The following is a 24,743-nucleotide window of genomic DNA, read 5'->3' on the forward strand; positions in this document are numbered from 1 at the left end:
CACCAAACAAAATATTTCAATTGCCTATATCTTTGGGTAACACCAAAGTAGCCAATTCAATACCTATCAGAAACGGGTGAAATGCTTGTATCAATTTTCTCTCAGAAATATAGAGGGCCCTTATTAGAGGGCCAGAAAATTATGAAAACTTCTGATTGAGTAGGCATAGACCCGTGTGTGGGTTTCCAGCAAAATTAAGAACAATCCATATAAGACTGTCATAAGGAACTGAGCAGAGAACCCACAAGAAAATGTAATTTCCCAGTGAGTGATCAGTGTGTGAGGCTTACTACCACATTTAGTTTAGAGATACATCGTGGAATTGGGCCCTGGTGCCCATCAAGTCCACACCGACCAACAATCACCTGTACACTAGTTCTATCTTGTTCACTAGGAACAATTTGCAGAAGCCAATTCCAAGATTTGGAATGTGGGAGGAAACCCATGTGGCCACGGGAAAAACATTCAAACTTTGTACAGCCGGCACTCAAGGTCAGGATCGAACCCGGGTCTCTTGCGCTGTGAGGCAGCAACTCTACCACTGTGCCACCTGTATCTATTTGTTACATTACATGTTAAATAAAGTCCATGAGTAAAAATAGGTCCTGAATCATCAGCAGATTTATCTCCATCTCCTACATTTGCCTTGGACTTGCAAGTTTAACTTGTGCGCAAAAGACCAAACATGAGGAAAAAGTTTATCGAACCCTTCTCCAGAAATACAAAATGAGATATAACTCACCAAAGATACAGAGGCCTTCCTTGGCTCTTGTTAGTGCAACATTCACTTGGTTTGGGTCAATGGTAAAACCCAGGTATTTCTTCAGCCAGGATTTTGAAGGTTGTGGTTCAATGTCTTTCATTGGAAGAGAACGAACAACAGAGAAGATAACATAACGCCATTCGCTTCCTGTTAATGTGAAGAGAACATCGATGATCATTCAGGATATTATGGTGTCAAATAGTGCTGACTGCTCAAAACATTTCTCCAGCTGGAGTAACTCAGCATTTCAGGCAGCATCTCTGGAGAGAAAGGATAACTGACATGTTGGGTTGGTACCCCTCTTCAGACTCTGAAGAAAGTCCCGACCCGAAAAGTCACCTATTCCTTTTCTTCAGAGATACTGCCTGACCTGCTGAGTTACTCCAGCATTTTATGTCTATCTTTGGTGTAAACCAGCTAATGCACACACATTGTAGCCCAACTTCAGCTGGTTTTGTTTTACTTTCACCATTTCGAATTAATAATTCCATACCAGCAGAAGATATTGTGAAACATTGTTAACCTGCAAGAATGTTAATCAAGTAATTGAAATCAAGTAGTGATGGAATTGATATGGAGTTTCACCTTTCTATCACTTCTCCCAGCCATGGAACCGAATATACTGGCATTGGTAGAAGCATGAAACTGCAGATGCTGGTTTACAAACAAAGGGCACAAAATGTTGGAGTAACTCAGTGGGGTCAGGCAGCATCTCTGGATAACATAGATAGGTGATGTTTTGGGTTGTACCCTTCTTCAGACCTCCAGGCTCAAGAACAGCTTCTTTCCAACAACCATCAAGCTCTTGAACACCACAAACACTAACTAAACTATGGGGCTCATGTTGTTGACCTTCCCGTGGTGAACCCTGTCAACGGATCCCGTCTGGCGAACGACAACAAACAGAGACAGCGGCAGCGCCGCAGCTTGGTGCCAACCGCTGGCACTTCCAGATATCGAACCGGATGGCATCACCCTGCTGTGGACTTCTGCTGCCCCAAACGCAAGAAGAAGAACTAAGGATTATGAAATGTCTTGGTTGCACTAAGGACCAGTCCTTTTGCACTAATATTGTTTTTTTTTTAATTTATTGATTTTTTTGGTTTATTATGTTACCTCTGAGTATTGCATTTACAGGCCTGTTATGCTGCTGCAAGTAGGGGTTTTATTGTTTAGTTTATTTTATTGTCACGTGTTATCAGGTACAATGAAGGCTTTTGTTGTGTGCAAACCAGACAGCAGAAAGACAATACATGATTACAATCGAGCCGTCCACAGAGTAAAGATACACAATAAATGTAATAACGTGAATAACGTTTAGTGCAAGATCATGTCCAGTAAAGTCAGATCAAAGATAGACCGAGGGTCTCCAATGAGATAAATAGTAGCTCAAGACTGCTCTCTTGTTGTTGGTAGGATAGTTCAGTTGCCTGAACCAACAAGAAACAGTCCCTGAATCTGGAGGTGTGCGTTTTCACACTTCTGTACCTCTTGCCTGATGGGAGAGGGGAGAAGAGGGAGTGGCCAGGGTGCGACTCGTCCTTGATTGATGTTGCTGGCCTGGCCAGTGCAGCGTCAGGTGTAAATGGAGTCAATGGAAAGGGGGTCGGTTTGTGTGAAGGTCTGGGCTGCGTCCACAATTTTGCTGCAATTACTTGCGGTCTTGGATGGAGCTGTTCAAGTCAAGTCAAGTTTATTTGTCACATACACATACGAGATGTGCAGTGAAATAAACCATGCTGTGTTGTGACCCGATAAAATGCTTTCCACATTATCAGTGCACATGGCAATTAAACATCGTTAATTTGACTCTCATGTACCAACTGAACAAACTGTAGCCCCCTCTCGCCCACATTGCACATTTTATACATTCCCTGGTTAGAATAACTTATTACATGACAACCAGCACCTGTTCCAGCTGCAATGTACTGCGTCCAGCAAGCAGCAGGCACTAGCGACACATGGTGCTAGACTCCCACTATATTATCTACCTGCTTATGCATTCTACTACTCAATGCATAAACAGGTAGACAGTAATGCCCCTGTCCCACTTAGGAAACCTGAACGGAAACCCCTGGAGACTTTGCACCCCACCCACGGTTTCCGTGCGGTTCCCGGAGGTTGCAGGTGATTGCCGGAGGTTGCAGGTAGTGGAAGCAGGTAGGGAGACTGACAAAAACCTCCAGGAACCGCACGGAAACCTTGGGTGGGGCGCAAAGTCTCCAGAGGTTTCCGTTCAGGTTTCCTAAGTGGGACAGGGGCATAACATGACAGAGACAGATCACAACTGGAGATAAGCTACAGAAAGTGGACAGAAATGCTGGAGGAACTCAGCGGGTGAGGCAGCATCTATGGAGAGAAGGAATCGGCGACATTTCGGGTCTTCGACACTTCGCCTATTCCTTCTCTCCATAGATGCTGCCTCACCCGCTGAGTTCCTCCAGCATTTTTGTCCACCTTTAATTTTTCCAGCATCTGCAGTTCTTTCTTGAACATAAGCTACAGAAAGAATATATTGTGAAGCAAGTGGCATGATTGCCATTTATTTATGCCAAAGAATGTCAATGAAGTATCATTCATGCAGTCACAAAGCTGATGCACACGTACCTTGGCTTTTTACGATGGTGCAAACAGTGACCTCTGTGATTCCTTTGGCCTTGAGCAGTTTGTTTATCTCCAGCACCTGGGCATTGTAGGGCGTCAAAACTGCAATATCCTTTGGATTGATTTTGTGATTCATTAACTGCCTCACAATGCTCACCTAGTCAACAGGTAGAAAAGAGAAACAGTGAGAATATATCAGTGACGTGCAGATAGGCATAAAAAGCTGGAGTAACTCAGCGGGACAAGCAACATCTCCGGAGAGAAGGAATGGGTGACGTTTTTGGGTCGCGAACCTTCTTCACTCAGACTGGTTAGGGATAAGGGAAACATAGAAACATAGAAAATAGATGCAGGAGTAGGCCATTCAGCCCTTCGAGCCAGCACCGCCATTCAATATGATCATGGCTGTTCACCCAGAATCAGTACCCTGTTCATGCTTTCTCCCCATATCCGTTGATTCCGTTAGCCCTAACTCTCTCTTGAAAACATCCAGTGAATTGGCCTCCACTGCCTTCTGTGGCAGAGAATTCCACAGATTCACATCTTTCTGGATGAAAATGTTTTTCCTCATCTCAGTCCTAAATGGCCTTACCCCTTATTCTTAAACTGTGACCCCCTGGTTCTGGACTCCCCCAACATTGGGAACATGTTTCCTGCATCTACCCTGTCCAATCCTCTAAGAATGTTATACGTTTCTATAAGGCGAGAGATATGGGCGATGATGTAGAGAGATAAAGAACAATGAATGAAAGATATGCAAAAAAGTAACGATGATAAAGGAAACAAGCCATTGTTAGATGTTTGTTGGGTGAAAACGAGAAGCTGGTGCGATGGGTGGGGGAGGGATGGAGTGAGAGGGATTGCCGGGGCATGTGGCAGACGCTTCCTTCAGTCCATATTATTGGAGACACTTGCACAAAATAAAAATATATGCTTTATTTCAGACGGCATTGAAGTTGAAGTACTAAATACTAAGATTAATATTTATAAATATGCATCCTTTATATGTGTGCAGCATTAAAATGAATCACAATTCCATGTCTTCATTACTTTTGCACCATGCTAATGGCATGCTGGCCTTCATAACGAGAGGATTTGAGTATATAGGAGTAAATAAGTCCTTCTGCAGTTGTACAGGGCCCTGGTGAGATCACATCTGGAGTATTGTGTGCAGTTTTGGTCTCCCAATTTGAGGAAGGACATCCTTGCTATTGAGGGAGTGCAGCGTATGTTTAGGGGGTTAATCCCCGGGATGGCGGGACTGTCATATGAGGAAAGATTGGAAAGGTTGGGATTGTATTCACTGGAATTTAGAAGGATGAGGGGGATCTTATAGAAACATATAACATTAGAAAAGGACTGGACCAGCTAGATGCAGGAAAAATGTTCCCAATGTTGGGGGTGTCCAGAACCAGGGGCCACAGTCTAATAATAAAGCTGAGGCCATTTGAAACTGAGATGAGAAAAAAAACGTTTTCACCCAGAGAGTTGTGGAATGCTCTGCCACAGTAGATAGGCCAATGTACAACTGCCAGTAGTGCAGGCCAATTCACTGGATGAATTTAAAAGAGAGCTAGATAGAGCTCTTGGGGCTAGTAGAGTCGAGGGGTATGGGGAGAAGGCAGGCACGGGTTACTGATTGTGGATGATCAGCCATGATCACAATGAATGGCGGTGCTGGCTCGAAGGGCCGAATGACCGTCTCCTGCACCTATTTGCTATGTTTCTATGTTCCTAAAATCACAGTTAAGTCATTTTGACAGCTTCCTCCATAACCCGTTTGCATTATATGAAATATGTAATATAATTACAGTCCCTAAAGCCATTCTTTCTTAATTCAAATTTCATAAGAAAATTAAATTGCACAGAATTTTAAATCTCAAAGCTTATTGGCATTTATTGGACTGCACAGAGCAATTGCAATAAGATGGATGAGTTGTGTAGGAAGAAACTGCAGATACTGGTTTAAACTGAAGATAGACACAAAATGCTGGAGTAACTCAGCGGGACAGGCAGCATCTCTGGAGAGATGCTGGAATGGATGATCAGCCATGATCACATTGAATGGCGGCGCTGGCTTGAAGGGCCGAATGACCTACTCCTGCACACAACCCAAAATTCCACCAGCCTGGCTGTGTGGTCATTAAAATACAATACAATATAATGAAACAAATGTTCTATGTTTCCCATCCCTAAACAGTCAGAAGAAGGGTCTCGACCTGAAACACCACCCATTCCTTCTCCCCAGCGATGTTGCCTGTCCAGCTGAGTTGCCCCGAGCATTTTGTGCCCATCTTAAGTAAATCTTGAGTAAATTACAAAGTGCTGGGTGGGTCAGGCGGCATCTGTGAAGGGGGTTTTGCAAACTGGTGGAAGAGCACTTCATATTGAGTCTGAAGAAGGGTTCCAATCAGAAAAGTCGCCCTTCCTTTTTCTCCAGAGATACAGTCTGACCCTCTGAGTTACTCCAGCATTTTGTGTCTATCTTTGGTATAAACCATCATCTGCTGTTCTCAGTTCCTATACTTCATATTCCGCTTGGGTAGCTTGCAACCCAATGGTATGAACATTGAATTTTTCAATTTTTAAGTAACACCTTCCCCCCCCCCCCTCCCCTTCTCTTTTTTTCTCATCCTGTGCTCCACCCCGGCATTTCTCCCTCCATAGAATCCTCTTCCACATATTCCTCCCTCTGGCTTTATATTTCACTCATTTCAAAGAGTCATGCGGCGTGGAAACAGGCCATTCGTTTCAACTTGCCCACACCGACCAACATTCCCCAACAACCTGCCTACATTTGGCCCATATCCCTCTAAATCCAACCTATCCATACATTTGTCCAAATCTTTTTTTTTTTTTTAAGGTGGTGATAGTACCTGGCTCCAGAACCACAGCATTCCAAGTATGGTGGCTAGAACGTTATGATACAGATACAGAATGATTCATAGAAACATAGAAAATAGGTGCAGGAGTTGGCCATTCGAGCCATTCAATATGATCATCCAAAATCAGTACCCCAATAATTCTTTGCCATTGTCTTAGATTATATGTTAAACTTACATATGATATATTTGCTTACAATTAACTTATTAAGAATAAACATATTTATAATTGCAACATATATATACTTCTATATAGGGTGACACAAGGATGAAAGATATTCAGTTGACAACAATACCTAAAAACATAATTTTTGATGTTTCATGTGCAGGCTCCAAATTCTCAGTCTAATGTTTCTTTGCCATCAGATTGCCTTTATAATGTAATTCTGATTGATTCTACTCACAGTTCTTTCCGCCTCTGTTTTGTTTGCTTTGGAATTCTCATTTCCCTCTTCTGTTGAAACCATCAAACTAATTTCATTTCCCTCCACGTGTCCAAAGATTATCGGGCAAGAGTTCTTTCCAGGGTGACAGAGGACACTTCTTGGGCGACGTGAAGTATTGTCATCAGTTTTTAATCTCCCTTCATAAAACTGCTCGGAAGGAAACTGGCAGATTTCCACGTGCTGAAATATTAAATCATAAAAATATTTAGATTTTTTTAACATAATAAAATACTCCACATCAGCGAATAAGGTAAAAAAAAAAAAAAAAAAACTTTATTTTGTGGAGAGGATGTTTCCACTAGTTGGAGAGTCTAGGACCAGAGACCATTGCCTCAGTATTAATGGATTTTCCTTTAGATGGGAGATGAGGAGGAATCTCTTTAGTCAGCAGGTGGTGAATCTGTGGAATTCATTGCCACAGTCGGCCGTCAATGGATATTTTTAAGGCAGAGATTGATTGGTTCTCGATTAGTACGGGTGTCAGGGGTTATGGAGAGAAGGCAGGAGAATGGGGTTGAGAGGGAGAGATAGATCACCCATGATTGAATGGTGGTGTAGACCTGATGGGCCGAATGACCTAATTCTGATCCTATAGCTTATGAACATATGAATCTTATTCAGCCATGCTTTAAATTACACATAATATAAGAGTTCTTTGTAAATGAACTCTTGATCTCTTTCCATTAATTATCTGGATGAACGAGTGAGTTGTGAGGGGAGGGGGATATGGAGAGGCTCCAGGTACATAAACAGGATAAATAAATGACGAGAACAAGGCATGTGGAAATATAATATGGAGAAGCATGAGGATCTAGCTTCATACAAAATATTCAAAAGCAGAGCATATTTTAAAAGTGAGAAAAAAAAAATGTTGTTGATGTTCAGAGGTACCTGAGCATAAAGCGCTAGACCAGGTAGGAATGAGCAAGAAAGAACTGCAGATGCTGGTAAAATCGAAGGTAGACACAAAATGCTGGAGTAACTCAGCGGGCGAGCCAGCATCTATGGAGAGAAGGAATAGGCAACGTTTCGGGTCGAGACCCTTCTTCAGACCCGTTTCTTTCCTGTTTCATAGGAATGATCCAGGAATGGGGCCCATGTGAGTTTAAAGGGGATTTGAGAGTGGGCCCCTGGTGAGTTTCAAGCGTGCTTGGGAGCAGTGTATTTAAAGAGGGTGTGGGAAACGAGTCCACCGCATTTACGGGGAGGCTAGGAATAGCAGGAGGGTAGCAGGACAGCAGGAACTCCAGGACGTAGAGTGGTGTAGGCAGGAGGAAGCTCCCGACAAGCGCCACTGAGCCTTCCATAAGAGAAAGCAGTCGTGAGTGGCCAAGGACCGGGCTGTAGTGGGTGCTGGTCAGTTGTCAATGCAGAATAAAGGGGGAGCCAGCGTGGGGGAGGGGCGGTCACCGAGAATAAAGAGGGAACTGGCGGGATGGGGGGGCGGGGGTTGTGCTGAGAATAAAAAGGCACCTTTGGGACTACTTAGAACACTGTGACTTTGTCCTCATCCTATATGTAGTGACTCTTTGCACGCTTTATGCATGGAATGCAAATAATTTCACTGTGACATGGCACATGTAATAATAAAGTTTCATGCATGCATTCATTGATTCAACCAACCGGGGCTCTCATGGGGAGAGACCTTTGGTCGACAATGGCCACGTTGAACATGATGCCAGGTTAAACTAATCTCCTTTGTCTATGCATGATCCTTATCATTCCATATCCATGTGTATTATACTGTAGAACCTTCAATATATCAATGAACCATCTACATTCAATTCATGAGCTCATTGAAATTGAGTAATTGACAACTCATCTGCCACCAGCATTTAAGCAATTAACTCTTACCATCCGGTATTGAACATCAAGAAGCAATCCTGCATTAAATTGGTGCTTATAACGTTCAAATAATGATTTCTCCATGCCGAGCCGTCTACAGAACTCGTTGCTTATGATGGGCCGTAGTTGCATGTGGTCTCCCAGAAGAACAATCTAAAGGAAAAAAATGGTTTTATAAACAATTCAATTGTAGGCTTTCTCCATGTAAATTATGGAATGGGTAATATGGGCACAATATTCCCTCTGCTCGATACTGTTCCATTTACAGACACTCCCCGACTTGCATAATAGGCGACAAAAGGGACTGTCCCACTTGTGCGTGGTTTGCGCGTCATTTACGCGACATAATTTACGAGTCACGACGCACGACACGCGGGTCGTGATGCGCGCATGGTGCGTGGCGATGAAGAGTGACTCGTGGTTGCGCACGGCGCCCCAGGATTTTGGGATTGACAAAATCTTCGCGCTCCACCTGCGTGACTCGCAAATGACGCCCAAGTGGGACAGGCCCTTAATGTAGACTCGCACTTACGTAAACAATTCTGTACTCCGTCTCTAGAGCAATCATGGTAGTTTGTAGTTTCCACAACACTTTACGATCACTCATTTACATTGGAAACAAGCCAGCAAGGGCGGTGGTGCTTACCTAGAGGGCCACCCGCCACAGAAAGTCCCCCATTGACAAGGCAGACTGAAGAAAGGTCTGAGGAAGGATCTCGACCCGAAACGCTACCAAATACTTGTCTCCACAGATGCTGCCTGACCCGCTGAGTTACCAGCTTTTAGTGTCTACCTTCAAGCTTGCTTGAGCAAAACACAAAGTGTCGGAGTAACTCAGCGGGTCAGCCAATATCTCTGGAGGACATGGATGTACATTCCCTCCGCAGGTGCTGGGAGGAGGTTTGGAGTTATCAGCAGCTGCGGAGATGCCGCTGAGACAGCGAGCTTTAGCCCAGCAGTATTGACTCTTGGTCACTACTCTCAATGGATTATTTTGGGTCAGGAAACAGACACAGAGTTGGTAACTTGTGTAAAATTGGACTTGTGTAAGGGTTCACAGAACGTAACCTGTAACTGCCTGTATTGCAACCAGTCAATCTCCTATACCCAGGCATAGCAAATGGTGTGCCTGGATAACAGAAAGACTGACCCTTCTGCCACCAACTCATATAAACATAGAAACTAGGTGCAGGAGTAGGCTATTTGGCCCTTCGAGCTAGCACCACCATCCAATATGATAATGGTTGATCATCCAAAATCAGTACCCCATTCCTGCTTTCTCCCCATATCCCTTGATTCCGTTAGCCCTAAGAGCAAAATCTAACTCTCTCTTAAAGACATCCAGTGAATTGGCCTCCAGTGCCTTCGGCAGCAGAGAATTCCACAGCTCTCTTGACGCTTTACGTAAATGTTAGATTGGTCACCTCTCTATAATTAAGTTATGGGTGTGGAGAGGATGTTTCCACTCTTGGGAGAGCCTAGGACTAGAGGTCATAGCCTCAGAATTAAAGAACATTATTTTAAGAAGGAGATGAGGAGGAATTTCTTTAGTTAGTGGGTGGTGAATCTGTGGAATTCATTGCCAAGTCAGTGGATATTTTTAAGGCAAAGATAGAGATTCTTGATTAGTACAGGTATCAGAGGTAATGGGGAGAAGGCAGGAGAATGGGGTTAGGAGGGAGAGATAGATCAGCTGTGATTGAATGGCGAAGCAGACTTAACGGGCCGAGTATGTTAATAATAGGGAAATGCTGGTCTTGTTGAACAATTAATTTGTGTTAATTAATCATCCGCATTAATAATCTAAGTTAATCATCTTAGTTAATCATCCCCACGGCCAGAAGACCACAGTGCCACGGCAGAAAACCTTCCAGCTATCTCAGCCGGGCTTGCCCACTACGGAACCGGGAATCTGCCTGTAGAGAGAAGCCGCCAAGCCCGGCCCCTGCTCGTCCCTTAGGCTGCAACGGGCGGCGAAGATGGCGCCAAATTTCTGGCGGTTCTCGCGTAAGGACTCAGTTGGCTGTTTCTATGCATTATGTATTGGGGATTGCACATATATATGGTAATAACTTTACTGAAGGTCATAAGCTCATAAGTGATAGGAGCAGAATTAGGCCATTCGGCTCATCAAATCCAGATCAGCCACTCGATCATGGCTGATCTATCTCTCCCCCCGAATCCCATTCTCCTCATAACCCCTGACACCCGCACAAATCAAGGCTCCATCTATCTCTGTCTTAAACTGTATGCAAAAAAAGAATGTCACTGTACTTTGGTACCCATGATAATAAAAGAACCGTTGAACTCATTCCCCTAGTTAAAGATGAATGCAGAGAAATGAATTGAAAATGATCATCACGCAAGATTTCATACCAATATCATGGCCATTTACCTGGTCTGCATACTTGTGTGCAACTATCGGGATTAACAGTTCTGGTTCTGTGCACATGGCGCTCTCATCGACCAAGATCTGACGCATTCTTATTTTCCGTAGACCGTAGCTTGAAGAAGTGGCGCACGTGCAAAGGATGACGTCGTGATTTTGAAGTTCATATTTGCGTGCTGCGTCAAGCAGTTTCTTGTAGCTAAAACAAAGACAACACGGAGTGTTAAAACCAACTTGACAGCACAGCGTACCAGGATTCTCCTGACTACCTGCCATAACTTCAGTCAAGTCAAGTCACATTTATTTATATAGCACATTTAAAAAAACAACTCTCGTTGGCCAAAGGGCTTTACATTTGTTATAAGAATAGTATAAACAAACAAACAAACTACCTACATATATACATATAGCCCTCGCTCAGTGGACGTCAGGAAAGGCTTGGGAGTATAGATACATTTTTAGCCTCGACTTAAAGTAGTCGATGGAGGGGGCAGTGAAACAAAGATCCAGTGAAACTCGAAAAGTGAAAACTGGAAAATGAGTGGGAGATTCCTGAAGAAATCCACTGGAGATACAAGCAACTGCAGATTTTAGTTTAGTTTATTTCATTGTCACATGTACCGAGGTGCAATGAAAAGCTTTTTCCGTGTGATAACCAGTCAGTGGAAAGACAATCCATGGTTACAATCGAGCCATTCATGGCGTGCAGATACATGATCAAGGGAATATAGTGAATTACGTTTAATGTAGGATAAAGCTAGATCAAAGATAGCCTCCAATGGTCTCCAATGAGGTAGGTGGTAGTTCAGTGTTTAAGAAGGAACTGCAGATGCTGGAAATCGAAGGTAGACAAAAGTGCTGGAGAAACTCAGCGGGTGCAGCAACATCTATGGAGCAAAGGAAATAGGCAACGTTTCGGGACGAAACGTTGCCTATTTCCTTCGCTCCATAGATGCTGCTGCACCCGCTGAGTTTCTCCAGCACTTTTGTCTACCTAGGTAGTAGTTCAAGACAGCTCTCTAGTTGGGGTAAGATGGTTTTAAGGATAAGGGGGAAATCTTTTAGGACCGAGATGAGGAAAAAAAATTTCACACAGAGAGTGGTGAATCTCTGGAATTCTCTGCCACAGAAGGTAGTTGAGGCCAGTTCATTGGCTATATTTAAGAGGGAGTTAGATGTGGCCCTTGTGGCTAAAGGGATCAAGGGGTATGGAGAGAAGGCAGGTACAAGATACTGAGTTGGATGATCAGCCATGATTATATTGAATGGCGGTGCAGGCTCAAAGGGCCGAATGGCCTACTCCTGCAGCTATTTTCTATGTTTCTATGTTCAGTCGCCATGAGATGATGGAATCTCATGTCGAACACGATGTGAGAGGGCACGGTGGCGCAGCGGTAGAGTTGCTGCTTTACAGCGCCAGGGACCCAGGTACGACCCTGACTATGGGCGGTCCGTACAGAGTCTCCCCGTGACCACGTGCATTCTTTCTGGGTGCTCCAGAATCTGTTAACTCCAACATTTGTCTATTTATATTGTCCTGACCCACAGAATTACTCCAGCACTTTGTGTCTTACTCAAGATTCCAGCATCTGCAGTTCCTTGCGTCTCCTTCAATTCAATGCACTCTGTTGACACTCCTGACTTATGGCATAACAATTCTACAAAACACTTTGCAAATACTGGAAAGTGTCACACAAAAGCATTTTCTAAAACAATTAATTTAAATAAAATTATTTGATGAAAATCGACAGGATCAGCCATCCATCCAGCCAAAGTTCGAATGGAATTGGACAGATGCCCAGAAAAGCACTCCGACAAAGTACTCCGACCATACTGAAAGTCACCACACTTTCCCTGAAATAATGCTGCAACACAAACTATCTGTTAGAGCATTTGGCATCTAGCATTGAACTGCTGGCAGGAAAGATCCTGAGAACTTAATTACTGACTGGCCTGTTCAATTGCTTTCAGAATTGAGCTGTACAGGACTCAGCAGCATGTCCAACACAGTTACACCCTGCTGCCGGTGTGGTGCGCCTCACATACACATGCCAACCCTTCTAACTAAAGCAAGCGTGGCAGGTCATGTTAGGGTGCGGAGGGAGCCCCATGAGTGAGAGAAATCGCATTGGAAGACAAGTTTGCAACCTGGCTCTACCATTCAGTCAGATCTTTTTTTTTTTTTTAATTTTATTTTTATTAGAAGTACGGTAAATTACAATCCGACACAACACATATATCTTAATACATTTTTTGTACCGCTTCATTTTTTTTGAGCTTTAAGAAAAAGGTAGAAGTAAGGAAAGTAAAGAAAGTGCAAGAGAGTCGTGCAGTGCAAGAGTGTTGGGAAAAGAAAGCCCCTTAGGAAAGAAGTTAGAGAAGGAAGTAAAGTGAGAAAATAGACCCTAGAAAAGAAAGAGAGAGAAAATAGAAACAATCGCTCTATTATAACATTAAACTCCGCAGAAAGGGGACTACCTACCAAGTCTGTTTTTGTTATTTTACCTCCCGTTACCAGGTCCTGATACCACTTATTTATATATTTGGTTTTTTTTTTAATTACTATTGCATCTCATACTTGTAATAGGTCAGTCAGTCAGATCTTTGCATCACAGTGGCGCAGCGGTAGCGCTGCCAACCCGCCGAGCCAAAGACCCAGGTTCGATCTTGACCTCTGGTGCTGTCAGTGTAGAGTTTGCACGATCTCCCTGTGACCGGCTGGAATTCCTCCGGGTGCTCCAGTTTTCTCCCATATCCCAAAGACATCGGGGTTTGTTGATTAATTGCCTGCTATAGATTGCCCCTCATGTGCAGGAAGTGGATAAGAAATTAGAAAGTGGGACAAGACGGAACTAGCGTGAATGGGTGATCGATGGTCGGTGTGGACTTGTGGACCAAACGGCAAGTTTAGCCTGGATTTCTGAACTCAAGACCCTGCATTGGGATTTAAAGCTGCATTGAGTTACAAGTGAGAAAGATGTCAATGGATCATGGTTGACAACTCCTACTGATGCCTCCGCCCTGATTTTGTGAGAGGGGAAGGATAAGGTAAAAAGTTAAAGATTTAATAGACTTGAAGGGCAACTATTTCACACAGAGGTTGATGCGTATATGGCATAAAATGTGACTAGAAGTAGTAGCAGCAGGTACAATTACAACTTAGAGATGTACATGGATATTCACTGGATATGCCTCTGGCTGGATAGGAAAGATTTGGATGGATATGGGCCAGGAGCAGGCAAGTGTGACCTCCTTGGTTATACAACATGGTAACCATGAATGTGTTGGGCTGAAGGGCCTGTTTTTGCGATGTGTAACTTTACGTCCAAGTTCTATCCGTTGTAATTTCATTTCTGAAATCTTTTCCTTTTACTGCTGTTAATGCAGTTTTCTATCTCCGCAATTAACAATTACTTTTTCATTTGCAAACCTCTCACTTGCCAATAAAGTCCAGCATACAGCCAGACCTCTGTAATAGCTACTTTTTCTGACTTACTGTTTCAGTTCATCTTCTGTCACTTCTGTTCCGTTTCTAAACTTGGCATCGAAAGTTCTTATTTCATTCCCATAAGGGTTTGTTGACTCTCGGATTCTGTAATGTAGGGTTATTGGTCTGTAATAAATAAAAGCGCTCGGGTCAGTTACACTGTAACTTGAAACAGAGACTGTCATCACACATGAAACTTCTTAATTCACAAAGGCTTCTTCTGTATTGCAACTGGAGCTTAATGCAGCAAAATGACTTACAGCATTAAAGCTTAAACATGAGGTTTGGTTTAGGAGAGCACAAACACCTCAAACACCAGGACTGAAGATGCAGTCTATTGGGAGAAAGTAATTTGGCAATAGTGAGCAAACATAAATGCTATATTTAAAATCAGTGGCTAAACTTCTGAATTTGGGCTGCTTGAGTTTAGTTTAGTTTGGTTTAACTTAGCTTAGCTTAATTAGCTTAGTTTAGGGATACAGCATGGAAACAGGCCCTTCGGCCCACCGAGTCCACGCCGACCAGCGATCCCCGTACACCTGCACTATCCTACACACTAGGGACAATTTACAATTTTACCAAAGCCATTGACCTACAAACCTGCATGTCTTTGGATTGTGGGAGAAACACATGGAGACAACCCACATGGTCACGTGGAGAACGTACAAACTCCGTACAGACAGCACCCGTAGTCAAGACCGAACCCGGGTCTCTGGCGCTGTAAGGCAGCAACTCTACCGCTGCGCCACCGTGCCGCTCAGTTGCCTTTGTAGCTTTCTTTCCCAATCTGTCTCTTTCTTTCTTGCTCTCTTTCTTATTCACTGGATGTGGCCTCTGGCTAAGTCAGCTATTTTAATTGAAACAATTTCTTGTATTTTCCTTTCCTTCCCAATTCCGTTGATTAGTCGTGTTTAAGAAGGAACTGCAGATGCTGGAAAATCGAAGGTACACAGAAATGCTGGAGAAACTCAGCGGGTGCAGCAGCATCTATGGAGCGAAGGAAATGGGCAACGTTTCAGGCCGAAACCCTTCAGTGTCTCAGCCCGAAACGTTGCCCATTTCCTTCGCTCCATAGATGCTGCTGCACCCGCTGAGTTTCTTCAGCATTTTTGTATACCTCCGATGATTAGTTAATCAGCACACCTTTCACTGCTATCCCCCGCAGGCATACTTAGGGTGGTTCCCCGAATGAAAGATGCAGTCTGGTTGTGTGGGATCACACAGACAAGTCAACCTGTCAGTGACCCAATTATGCAGGAAAATCAAACCTACCGAACAATTATTTTCTTATCATGGCACTTACCGATATATAGGAGACCAAGTCTCCTGTACTCCAAGGAATAAAGGAGAGGATCACTAAAGAGATCAGAACACAATAGGGCCAGTATAGCTCAGTCGGTAGAGCATCAGACTTTTAATCCGAGGGTCCAGGGTTCAAGTCCCTGGTCGGGTGGTTATTTTGGGCGGCACAGTGGCGCAGCGATAGAGTTGCTGCCTTACAGACCCGGGTTCGATCCCGACCACGGGTGCTGTCTGTACGGAGTTTGTACGTCCTCCCCGTAATAGCGCAGGTTTTCTCCAATATCTTCAGTTTCCTCCCGCACTCCAAAGACGTACCGGTGTATAGGTGAATTGGCTTAGTAAAGGTAAAAAATTGTCCTTAGTGTGTGCAGGATAGTGTTAATATGCGGGGATCACTGGTCTGCACAGACCCGATGGGCCGTAGGGCCTGTTTCCACGCTGTATCTCCAAACTAAACTAAATTAAGCTAATCTCTCCCTGGGTGGAAATGTCTAACATTAGAGGGCACAGCTATAAGGTATGAGGGTGAAAGTTTAATGGAGATGTGTGGGGCAAGTTTTTTTTACACAAGGGGTGGTGGTGGCCTGGAATGCACTGCCTGGGGTGGTGGTGGATGATGATACAATAGTGGTATTTAAGAGGCTTTTACAGTGACCTCCATAATATAGTGACACACACACACACATATGCCCATGTGTCTATCTACAATGCCCTCCATAATGTTTGGGACAAAGAACCATCATTTATTTGTTTGCCTCTGTACTAAACAGTTTGAGATTTGTAATATAAAAAAAATCACCTGTAGGTAAAGTGCATATTGTCAGATTTATACATAGAATATATATACATAATTTGTTTATGATATTATTCTGTTGTGCTGCTGCAAGTAAGAATGTCATTATTCTACCTGGGACATATGACAATAAAACTTGCCCCCCAATTACCTCGATACTATGAAGTCTCGAATACAAACCACAACAGAATAGAATGGAGGAGAAAGCAGCACAAAGTCAGACGTTTCTGATGAAGACTCTCAGACCTGAAATGTTAACTCTGTTTCATTTCCCACTCATGCAGCCTGAACTATTGAGCATTTCCAGTATGTTTTTAACTTTATAATAGCACAAAATAATATCAGTTACAACTTTAATGAGATCAAGCATCCATGTAAAATAGAATCTATTTTCATTTCTTAAATTACGGTAAGCTTGGAGTACTCATTGTATTTAATCCTGTAATATTTAGCTATTAATTCCCAGCATCAATCAGGATTGACCAGGAGTATAAATCTGCTTTGTGCTAAGCATTGCTGGGCAACAGTGTATTGTACACCAACAGGATAAAGGGAATTGAGTCCAACACACACATAATTATTCAGCGTTGATCAACAACAGGCCATTGTACAACAATGTTCAATTAAGAATTATTAAAGTTATGAGGGAAATATTCACCGAAGTTCAGGTTTTGGTTTTGTTTCTCTAACGGATTGCTTGGAGACCTGCAGGTTGCTGCCAGGATACGGAAAATCCACCATCTCTACTTGCTCGCTGTACACACGGAGTGGTCTCACCTCTGCTCTGAGTTTCAGGAGGTATTCTGTATGTAGCACAGATATAAATATTTTGTAAGCTCATTTCATTAACGGTTGAAGCTTATATATATATATATATATATGAGATCTTTTGGACTTTAGAGATACAACGTGGAAAAATCAGGTCCACCCCGTACACTATCAGTACCCTACACACCAGGGACAATTTACACAAGCAAATTAACCTTCAAATCTGTACGTCTTTGGAGCGTGTGAGGAAACTGGGAATACATGGAGAAAACCCACATCGTCACAGGGAGAACGTGCAAACTCCATACAGACTGCACCCGTAATCAGGATCAAACCCGGGCCTCTGACGCTGTAAGGCAACAACTCTACTGCTGTGCTATTATGTCATCCTACAGTTCTTATATGTCGTAACCAAATTTTCATGGTTAATGACAGCGATTATCGGATGTTTTAATTATTTATTCATTTTTAGTTCATGGGATAAAATATTTGGCATATTGGTTGGTTCATTTGCCTCTATGTTAATATTGGCTGCATTTCTAAAAACAAAAGTGTTAAGATTTAACGTAATGAGATAATCCATATAGGTGATTTCATGGTTATTTTAAAAGTGATCATCTGGCTCGAATAGATTTGAGGTTTTCAGAATAAAATTTTTGTGTTATTTCATTGGACATTTTTTCTCTGGTGTAGGTAGGGACAAATTACGAGTTCCTTTGATCTGTAACTCGTAAGGGCTTGATGTTGAATGTCCACTCAAAACAGAAAACTATTATGTTTATTAACATTGAAATGCCTCGTCTTCTTGAGTAAAAAATTGCATTAAATATTCATTTGAGATGTCATGACAAATATTACACGTCTGCTGGCAGGAGAATGGGACTATTAAATAGCTGGCATCGTGATCTAAATGGATTGTTCAAAGCTCGGCTTCATAGCCATTTTGTACCTTTGGATGAAACCTACAAATGAACTGCAAGTACTGAGTGAGTGTGTGTGAACATGTGTGAGAATGTGCGTGCAAGAGTACGAATGTCTGAATGTGTTAGTGTCAGTGTGTGAGAGTGTGTGTGCAAGAGTGTGTGTGAGAACGTTTGTGGGTGAGTGTGAGTGTGTGTGTGAATGTGCCTACGAGTGCATGAGTTTGTGAGTGTGTGGGAATGCGTGCAGGTGAGTGTGTGGGAATGCGTGTGGGTGAGTGTGTGGGAATGCGTGTGGGTGAGTGTGCGAGTGTGCATAAGAGAGTGTGCGCGTGCAAGAGTGTACAAGCCTTGTGCATTCATACATGAGCATATTTAAAAAGTATTCATGCCAGTACCCTACTTTTCATATTATGTAAAATACTATTTGAATTATTAGGTGGTGAACTATCTCACGTGTCTAGGTGTGTACCTATACAAGACCACATGTGATTCACTCGTGTGTCAGTATGCGTGCGAGTCTTCGTTGAATTTGTGAGTCAGTATTAATTTAATAAGTTAATAAGATGACATTAATAAGTGTAAATGTGCAAATTAATTAGAGAATGAGCGTAAAATACTCAGGGAATAACCACATCCCTAAAGGGTGTTGAGGAGAAATCAGCTTCTGGAAAAGGAGGGGAACATTGACCGTTTATCATGAAGCCGGTATTCAGAAGTTGATAGTGTTTCTCAGAGGTCAGAGGTCAGAGGAGAGAGGTCAGAGGTCACGTTGAGGAGTCCAACTGGTAGTTCAGGGAGTATGGATTTGGTGGGTCAGATTGAGTGAGAATTGCATAGCACAATGTGGAGGGGTAGGGGATGAGAGCTGATTAAGTGATTAGATAAAGAAAACTTAGCCAAGGCTAGTCCCAGTACTGAGCTGCCACTTACTTTAGCAGGTCCTGTTAAGTTATAATGTTGATGTACATCTTTCTACGCTGCCTAACCCACTGAGTTCCTCCAACACATTGTATTTTACTCCAATTTTCAATTACTTTCCAAATGCCAAGTTATAAATGAATTTCACTTTACCAGCAACAACATTGACAGATTTGTTGGAAGGTCCACAGTAAAGTATACACTTTCCCTTTTGGCCTTCTGTTCCAGTTAGCAGAGTACATCCACTGTTCATTTGGTTCATTCGATGGAACCAATACACGATATGAACCCCGACCATAGTTTTCCCTGTTCCTATATTAAAATAGTTAGCAGTGTGAATGTACTTTGCATTAAGAAACATAGGGATGGATCATCACACACAACTCAGAAATTAACACACTACATTAATAAGGATTTGGACAAGTGCATAGATAGGAAAGGTATAGAGGGATATGGGCCAAAAGCAGGCAGGCGGGACTGGTGTAGTTGATCATTTCACAATGAGTACTGATGTTATCAAGTCTCAGTTAAAAACTGATTGAAATGGATAGGAAAGGTTTGGAGGAATACGGGTATGTTGGACTAGTTGAGATGGGGATCTTGGTTGACATGGTCAAGTTGGGCTGATAGGGCCTGTTTCCCTGCTGTATAACTCTATGCCAATAATAATAATGGGACTAGGTTCAGCTCTCAGCACTGGTCAGGCTGCCTCAATGATTTCCATTCTGGGTAAGTCAAAAGAGGTTTCATTGACTAGAAATTGGGCAATGCAGGCATGGAGGTCAGATTTAAGAGGGCATATCAGAAAGAGGGAGGAAGCTACACTGGGGAAGTCAGCAGACTGGTGGATGGTCAGGGAATCAGATGTGGAACAAACATGAGGAAGTTGGGGGAGGGGAGGGGGAGGGGAGAGGGAGTCTACTCCCCAGGAATGACCACCTGAGAGCAGGCCCAGGGAACGCTAGATGATAAAGTATTTAAAGGGGGCTCTCACATGACATGAAGCAGCGCTCAGAGCCATCATGATATGGTCTACCATGGTCTAGGGATGGCAAGAATCACACGTTGGTGAATGACTAGTAGGAGCATCCGTGTTTCTCTTCATGTTAGCGTGGCAGAAACACACGAGGCAGCGGATACATTGAACTTGATTTTCAATTACAACTTGTCCTTCCATCAACATTAATGAGACACAGCAATGGAAACATGGCATTTCACTCAATGGAAACATGGCATTTCATGATCCAGTATTTTGACACAAAGTGCTGTAGTAACTCAGCGCGTCAGGCAGCATCTCTGAAGGAGATGGATAGGCAATGTTTTGGGGACAGGACTCTGGAAGCCACGTGGCACAAGATGGCAGCACAGACAAGTGCTGAGGAAACACCGAAGGAGGGTCCCAACCCTAACACATGGCCTATCCAAGTCCTGCAGAGATACGTCCTGGCCTCTTGAGTTCTTCCAGCACTTTGGGCAATGCAGAAGATGGAAGTCAGATGCAAGATTCTAGCATCTAATAATAATAATAATAATAATAATAATAATATATTTTATTGTCATTGCACATAAGCGCAACGAGATTTGGTTTGCAGCTTCCATCCGATGTCATAACTTAAATAACTAATAAAATTTAGATTTAGATACCCCGAGAACATGGATTGTAAAAGGAACAGTAAAATAGTCAAAACAGTTCAAACAGACTAAAGTGCAGATGTGTCTGTGCGACGTGACCATCGTAGAAGGCCTTGTAACGTCTGCCGGAGGCAAGTAGTTCGAACAGTCCATCTACAATTCCTTGTGTCTCCATTTCATTGCCTTCTTACCTGGTGGGCCTTGAATAAGTGTAAATGCATTCTGGAGAGCAGAACGGATCGCAGTGACTTGGCTTGGGTTGAGATTTGGCAGATTAGGAATGTTGTAGCTGTGCTGCCGTCTTCTCATCATGCCTGAAACAATAGTTTCCAAAAAGGCAACTGTTAATCATGAACGAACAATAATCAGTAAAGTGAAAACACAGGAGTGAAATAAATATCTCAAAATGCACCTCAAAAAAATAACATCTTTTATTCATATTTTTTCAGTATTACCAGAAATTGAGATTCTGAAAGGTGAATTCTGACAAATTAGCTGAAACCACCAAAAGCAGTTCCTGGAATTGTGAGCAAAACACAAATTGCTGGAGGAACTCAGCGGGTCTGACAACATCTGAGGGGGGAATGGACAGGCAACGTTACGGGTCGGGACCCTTCTTCAGTCTGAAGGAGAGTCTTGACCCGAGATGCCATCTGTTCACACCCTCCCTGCATGCTACTAGATGTGCTGAGTTCCTCCAGCGCTTTGTGTTTTGATCAAGATTCCAGCATCTGCAGTTACTTGCATTAATGGTCACTCCCTGTAGAGCAACTAAAATTGGTCGGGAAATTGTCAAAGGATTGAGAGAAGCACGAATTAGGGTTTAAAGATGAACTATATTTAATGTTAGATGCCAAAAGCAGATGCAACTGTAATAATTAGAGCTTTGTCATGGTCATGGGCTCAATGTTTGCTGAAGCCTCAGAGATCGCAGAATCTCATCGAATCCTACAATCTACTATTTATTAATCCTATTCAGTAACTGCGACATTTTAGTAAATTTGACTCCAATGTTCAGATTTTAGCTGGTTTAAGAATACTTTGTTGTGATTTCTTGCTTTTTAATCTTTAGACATAAAGCACGGAAATAGGCTCTTCGGCCCACTGAGCCTGCGCCAACTAGCAATCACCCCGTACGCCAGCATTATCCTATACACCAGGACAATTTATATAATTTTACTGAAGCCAACTAACCTACAAATCTGTACGTCGAGGGGCCGAATGGCCTAGTCTTGCATTTATTGTCTATTGTCTATTGTCTTTGGAGTGTGGGACGAAACCAGGAGCAACCGGTGAATGGTCATGATGCTAGTCGCAGGTACTCGTGGCATCAAGTAGGTCGGGGCGTTTTTTCTAGCCTGATGAAAAATGTCCGTGAGTAAAAAAGGTTGTGAATTAGGTCGTGAAAGTGGGACAGGCCCTTAAGTTTTAGTTTTATAGATACAGGGCGGAAACAGGCCCTTCGGCCCACCAAGTCTGCGCTGACCAGCGATCCCCGCACATTAACACTATCCCACACACACAAGTGACAATTTTTACATTTACCAAGCCAATTAACCAACAAACTTGTACGTCTCTGTACTTCTAAGATATAATGTTGGTTAAACAATAATAGCTGGAGTCCAATATTTGATCAATGGGAAGTGACTTTTCCAACACTCACACAACACGCAAACCACATGGTCAATACCGAAATAGGCACAATAAGCTGGAGTAACTCAGCGGGTCAGACAGCTTCACTGGAGAGAAGGAATAGGTGACGTTTCGGATCGAAACCCTTCTTCAGACACAGGACCAGGCAGACGGCTCAGAGATGTTTGAACAGTTATATCGTTTATATGAATTGCTAATAATTCAATGAGTTCCGACGTCACAAATACTGCAAATCAGTAGATAAGTTCAACTCTTCACAAATGCAATAATAAACGGTGCCGATCTATACAATAAAATGTACAAATGTTCTTACTTGTAGAATTTGTCCGACGACCTAGTGCGATATCCTGAGCAAGTGGCGATGCATGAGGGAGGTTCTTAATGGCTTGCTCCTTGCGTCTGAAAATTCAGTGAAGATTTAAAGATTGACTATGTCCAATGAGAAGTACTACTGTCATTTCCGCACTTTGCTTTACACCAAAGATCCTATAGCAAGCACGATAGACCACTCCTTCTAAATCCAATGGGCTGACGTGTAGTACGCAACGGAGCGGAACGTGGGCCTTTTTTTCATCCATTTCAGTAACCCGACCCGACCCGAGCCGACTCGCAGTGTAATCAGCGTTACGGGGGAACAGTTTGTGTTAATAAATTATAATTCTGAAAATGAGGAGAAGATTTTTCCCAAATAACTTTTATTTTTACGAGGATGTTTCCGTAACCGGTTTCCGTCTCCGCACTAGTATCCTGCGGGATCTTTGGTGCGGAGACGGAAGCCGGTTACGGAAATGGGGCCGAACATTACCCATGAATCTGCCCACGACCGTACGACGTCTTTTTCGTCGCGTGATCTATCTTGCTCGCTGTAGGGTCTTTGCTTTACACATTCCAATGGCTCGATTGTAAATATGTATAGTCTTGCCGCTGACTGGTGGGCAACCAATGCTTTTCACTGTACCTCGGTACACGGGAGAATAAACTAAACTGAACTGAAACAATCGTGCGTCTTTATCATGGACATTGGGTCCCTAAACACTTCCACATCAGGAAGCAGTCAGGGTCTTCCTTCCCGTTCTCTCTGCTCATGTTGGTTGAACTAGTCCTCAACCTCAACAATTTATCTTCTAATTTCTCTTATTTTCATTGACTCAATGGTGTAGCATGGGCTCGAGCTATGCCTGTCTGATTGTTGGCTCCATTGAAAACTTTTAGTTCCAAGTGTCCCCCATCACCTGTTCTTGACTCGTCCTCCACTACATTTAGGACTGTACCCATTCATCAGTCGTCAATTCATTAACTTCACCAACAACTTCCACTCTGCCCTCATATTCACCTGGACCATCTAACACACCTCCCTCCCATTTTGTGATCTTTCCATTGTAGGAGACAGACTGTACACACACACATCTACTACAAACCAACTGACACCCTCAGCCACCTTAATTACACCTGATGCCCTCCTTTCCTCACAGTTTCTCCGTCTCTGCTGCATCTGTTCTTGACATGAGACGTTTTACTGTCGGGCATCTTCACACTCTACGACATCTGAGATGTCCTCTTTCTTCGGCTAGTGTGTTTCCCCCCCACCCCAGCAGTTGTGCATGGAGACCTCACCCATGCCTCCACCCAGAGAGAATAGGGATAGAGATCTCCTGGTCTCTCTCTGCCTTTACTCCCGCTACCTTTGTGGTCTCACGGATCTCAGAAGCCCTTCCAGGTGTGACAGAGATTCGCCTGTGCTTCTTCAAACCTCATCTACTGCATTTGGTGCTCCTGATATGGCCTCCGTTACATCGGTGAAAGCAAGCATAGACTAGGCAACCTCATCATCAAAAAGCCCAAGGACGTACAGGTTTGTAGGTTAATGGCCGTGGCTGGTCGGCGCAGACTCAGTGGGCCGAAGGTCCTGTTACTGCGCTGTATCTCTAAACTAAACTTGCTCTCTGTCATCCAATGCTCCCCATTGCTAATCATTTTAATTCCCCTTCCCATTCCCATCGTGATCTGTCTATCCTTGGCCTTCTCCGATGGCAGAGTGAAGCCACACACCACCTCACTGCTTGCAACCCAATGGTATGAACATAGAGGATAGACATGGAAGATAGATGGTATGAACATGGAATTCTCCAACTTCAGGTAAACCCCCCTTCACCAGCTCGCAATAATTGATCAGCATGAAAAGAGACATGTTAATACCAAAAGTACAGGAATATATGGGGCAAACATTTGCATTTCACTACGTTTAGTCTATAGTCTTTTAATTTAATTGATGAAGTTATGGACAAGCTGAATGCAAGTAAAGATGCAGCTCCACAACTATTTACTAAATTTACCAAAT

At 43.2% G+C, this 24,743-nt stretch overlaps 1 protein-coding gene and 1 non-coding gene across 4 annotated transcripts in view; one reads left to right on the forward strand and one right to left on the reverse strand.

Moving 5' to 3' along the window:
- The window catches only part of helz2a (helicase with zinc finger 2a), a 68,199-nt gene that overhangs the window by 6,099 nt on the left and 37,357 nt on the right, over positions 1-24,743 (reverse strand). For 2 of the 3 annotated variants that reach the window (XM_055652504.1, XM_055652505.1), the window contains 10 exons: positions 22,719-22,804; positions 20,944-21,066; positions 19,274-19,432; positions 17,170-17,314; positions 14,426-14,542; positions 10,936-11,128; positions 8,550-8,693; positions 6,654-6,875; positions 3,371-3,524; positions 743-910 (listed from right to left, as the gene is read on the reverse strand). In XM_055652504.1, the coding sequence (XP_055508479.1) occupies positions 743-910; positions 3,371-3,524; positions 6,654-6,875; positions 8,550-8,693; positions 10,936-11,128; positions 14,426-14,542; positions 17,170-17,314; positions 19,274-19,432; positions 20,944-21,066; positions 22,719-22,804 (1,511 nt within the window). Of the gene's footprint in view, positions 1-742; positions 911-3,370; positions 3,525-6,240; positions 6,876-8,549; positions 8,694-10,935; positions 11,129-14,425; positions 14,543-17,169; positions 17,315-19,273; positions 19,433-20,943; positions 21,067-22,718; positions 22,805-24,743 lie in introns of those variants that run through there. The other variant, XM_055652506.1, reaches the window with a different exon arrangement.
- On the forward strand, positions 15,797-15,872 carry trnak-uuu (transfer RNA lysine (anticodon UUU)). The gene has a single exon. It is a non-coding gene; the product is annotated as a tRNA-Lys (tRNA).

Source organism: Leucoraja erinacea, chromosome 21, assembly GCF_028641065.1.
Source record: "Leucoraja erinacea ecotype New England chromosome 21, Leri_hhj_1, whole genome shotgun sequence".
Lineage (NCBI taxonomy): Eukaryota > Metazoa > Chordata > Chondrichthyes > Rajiformes > Rajidae > Leucoraja > Leucoraja erinaceus.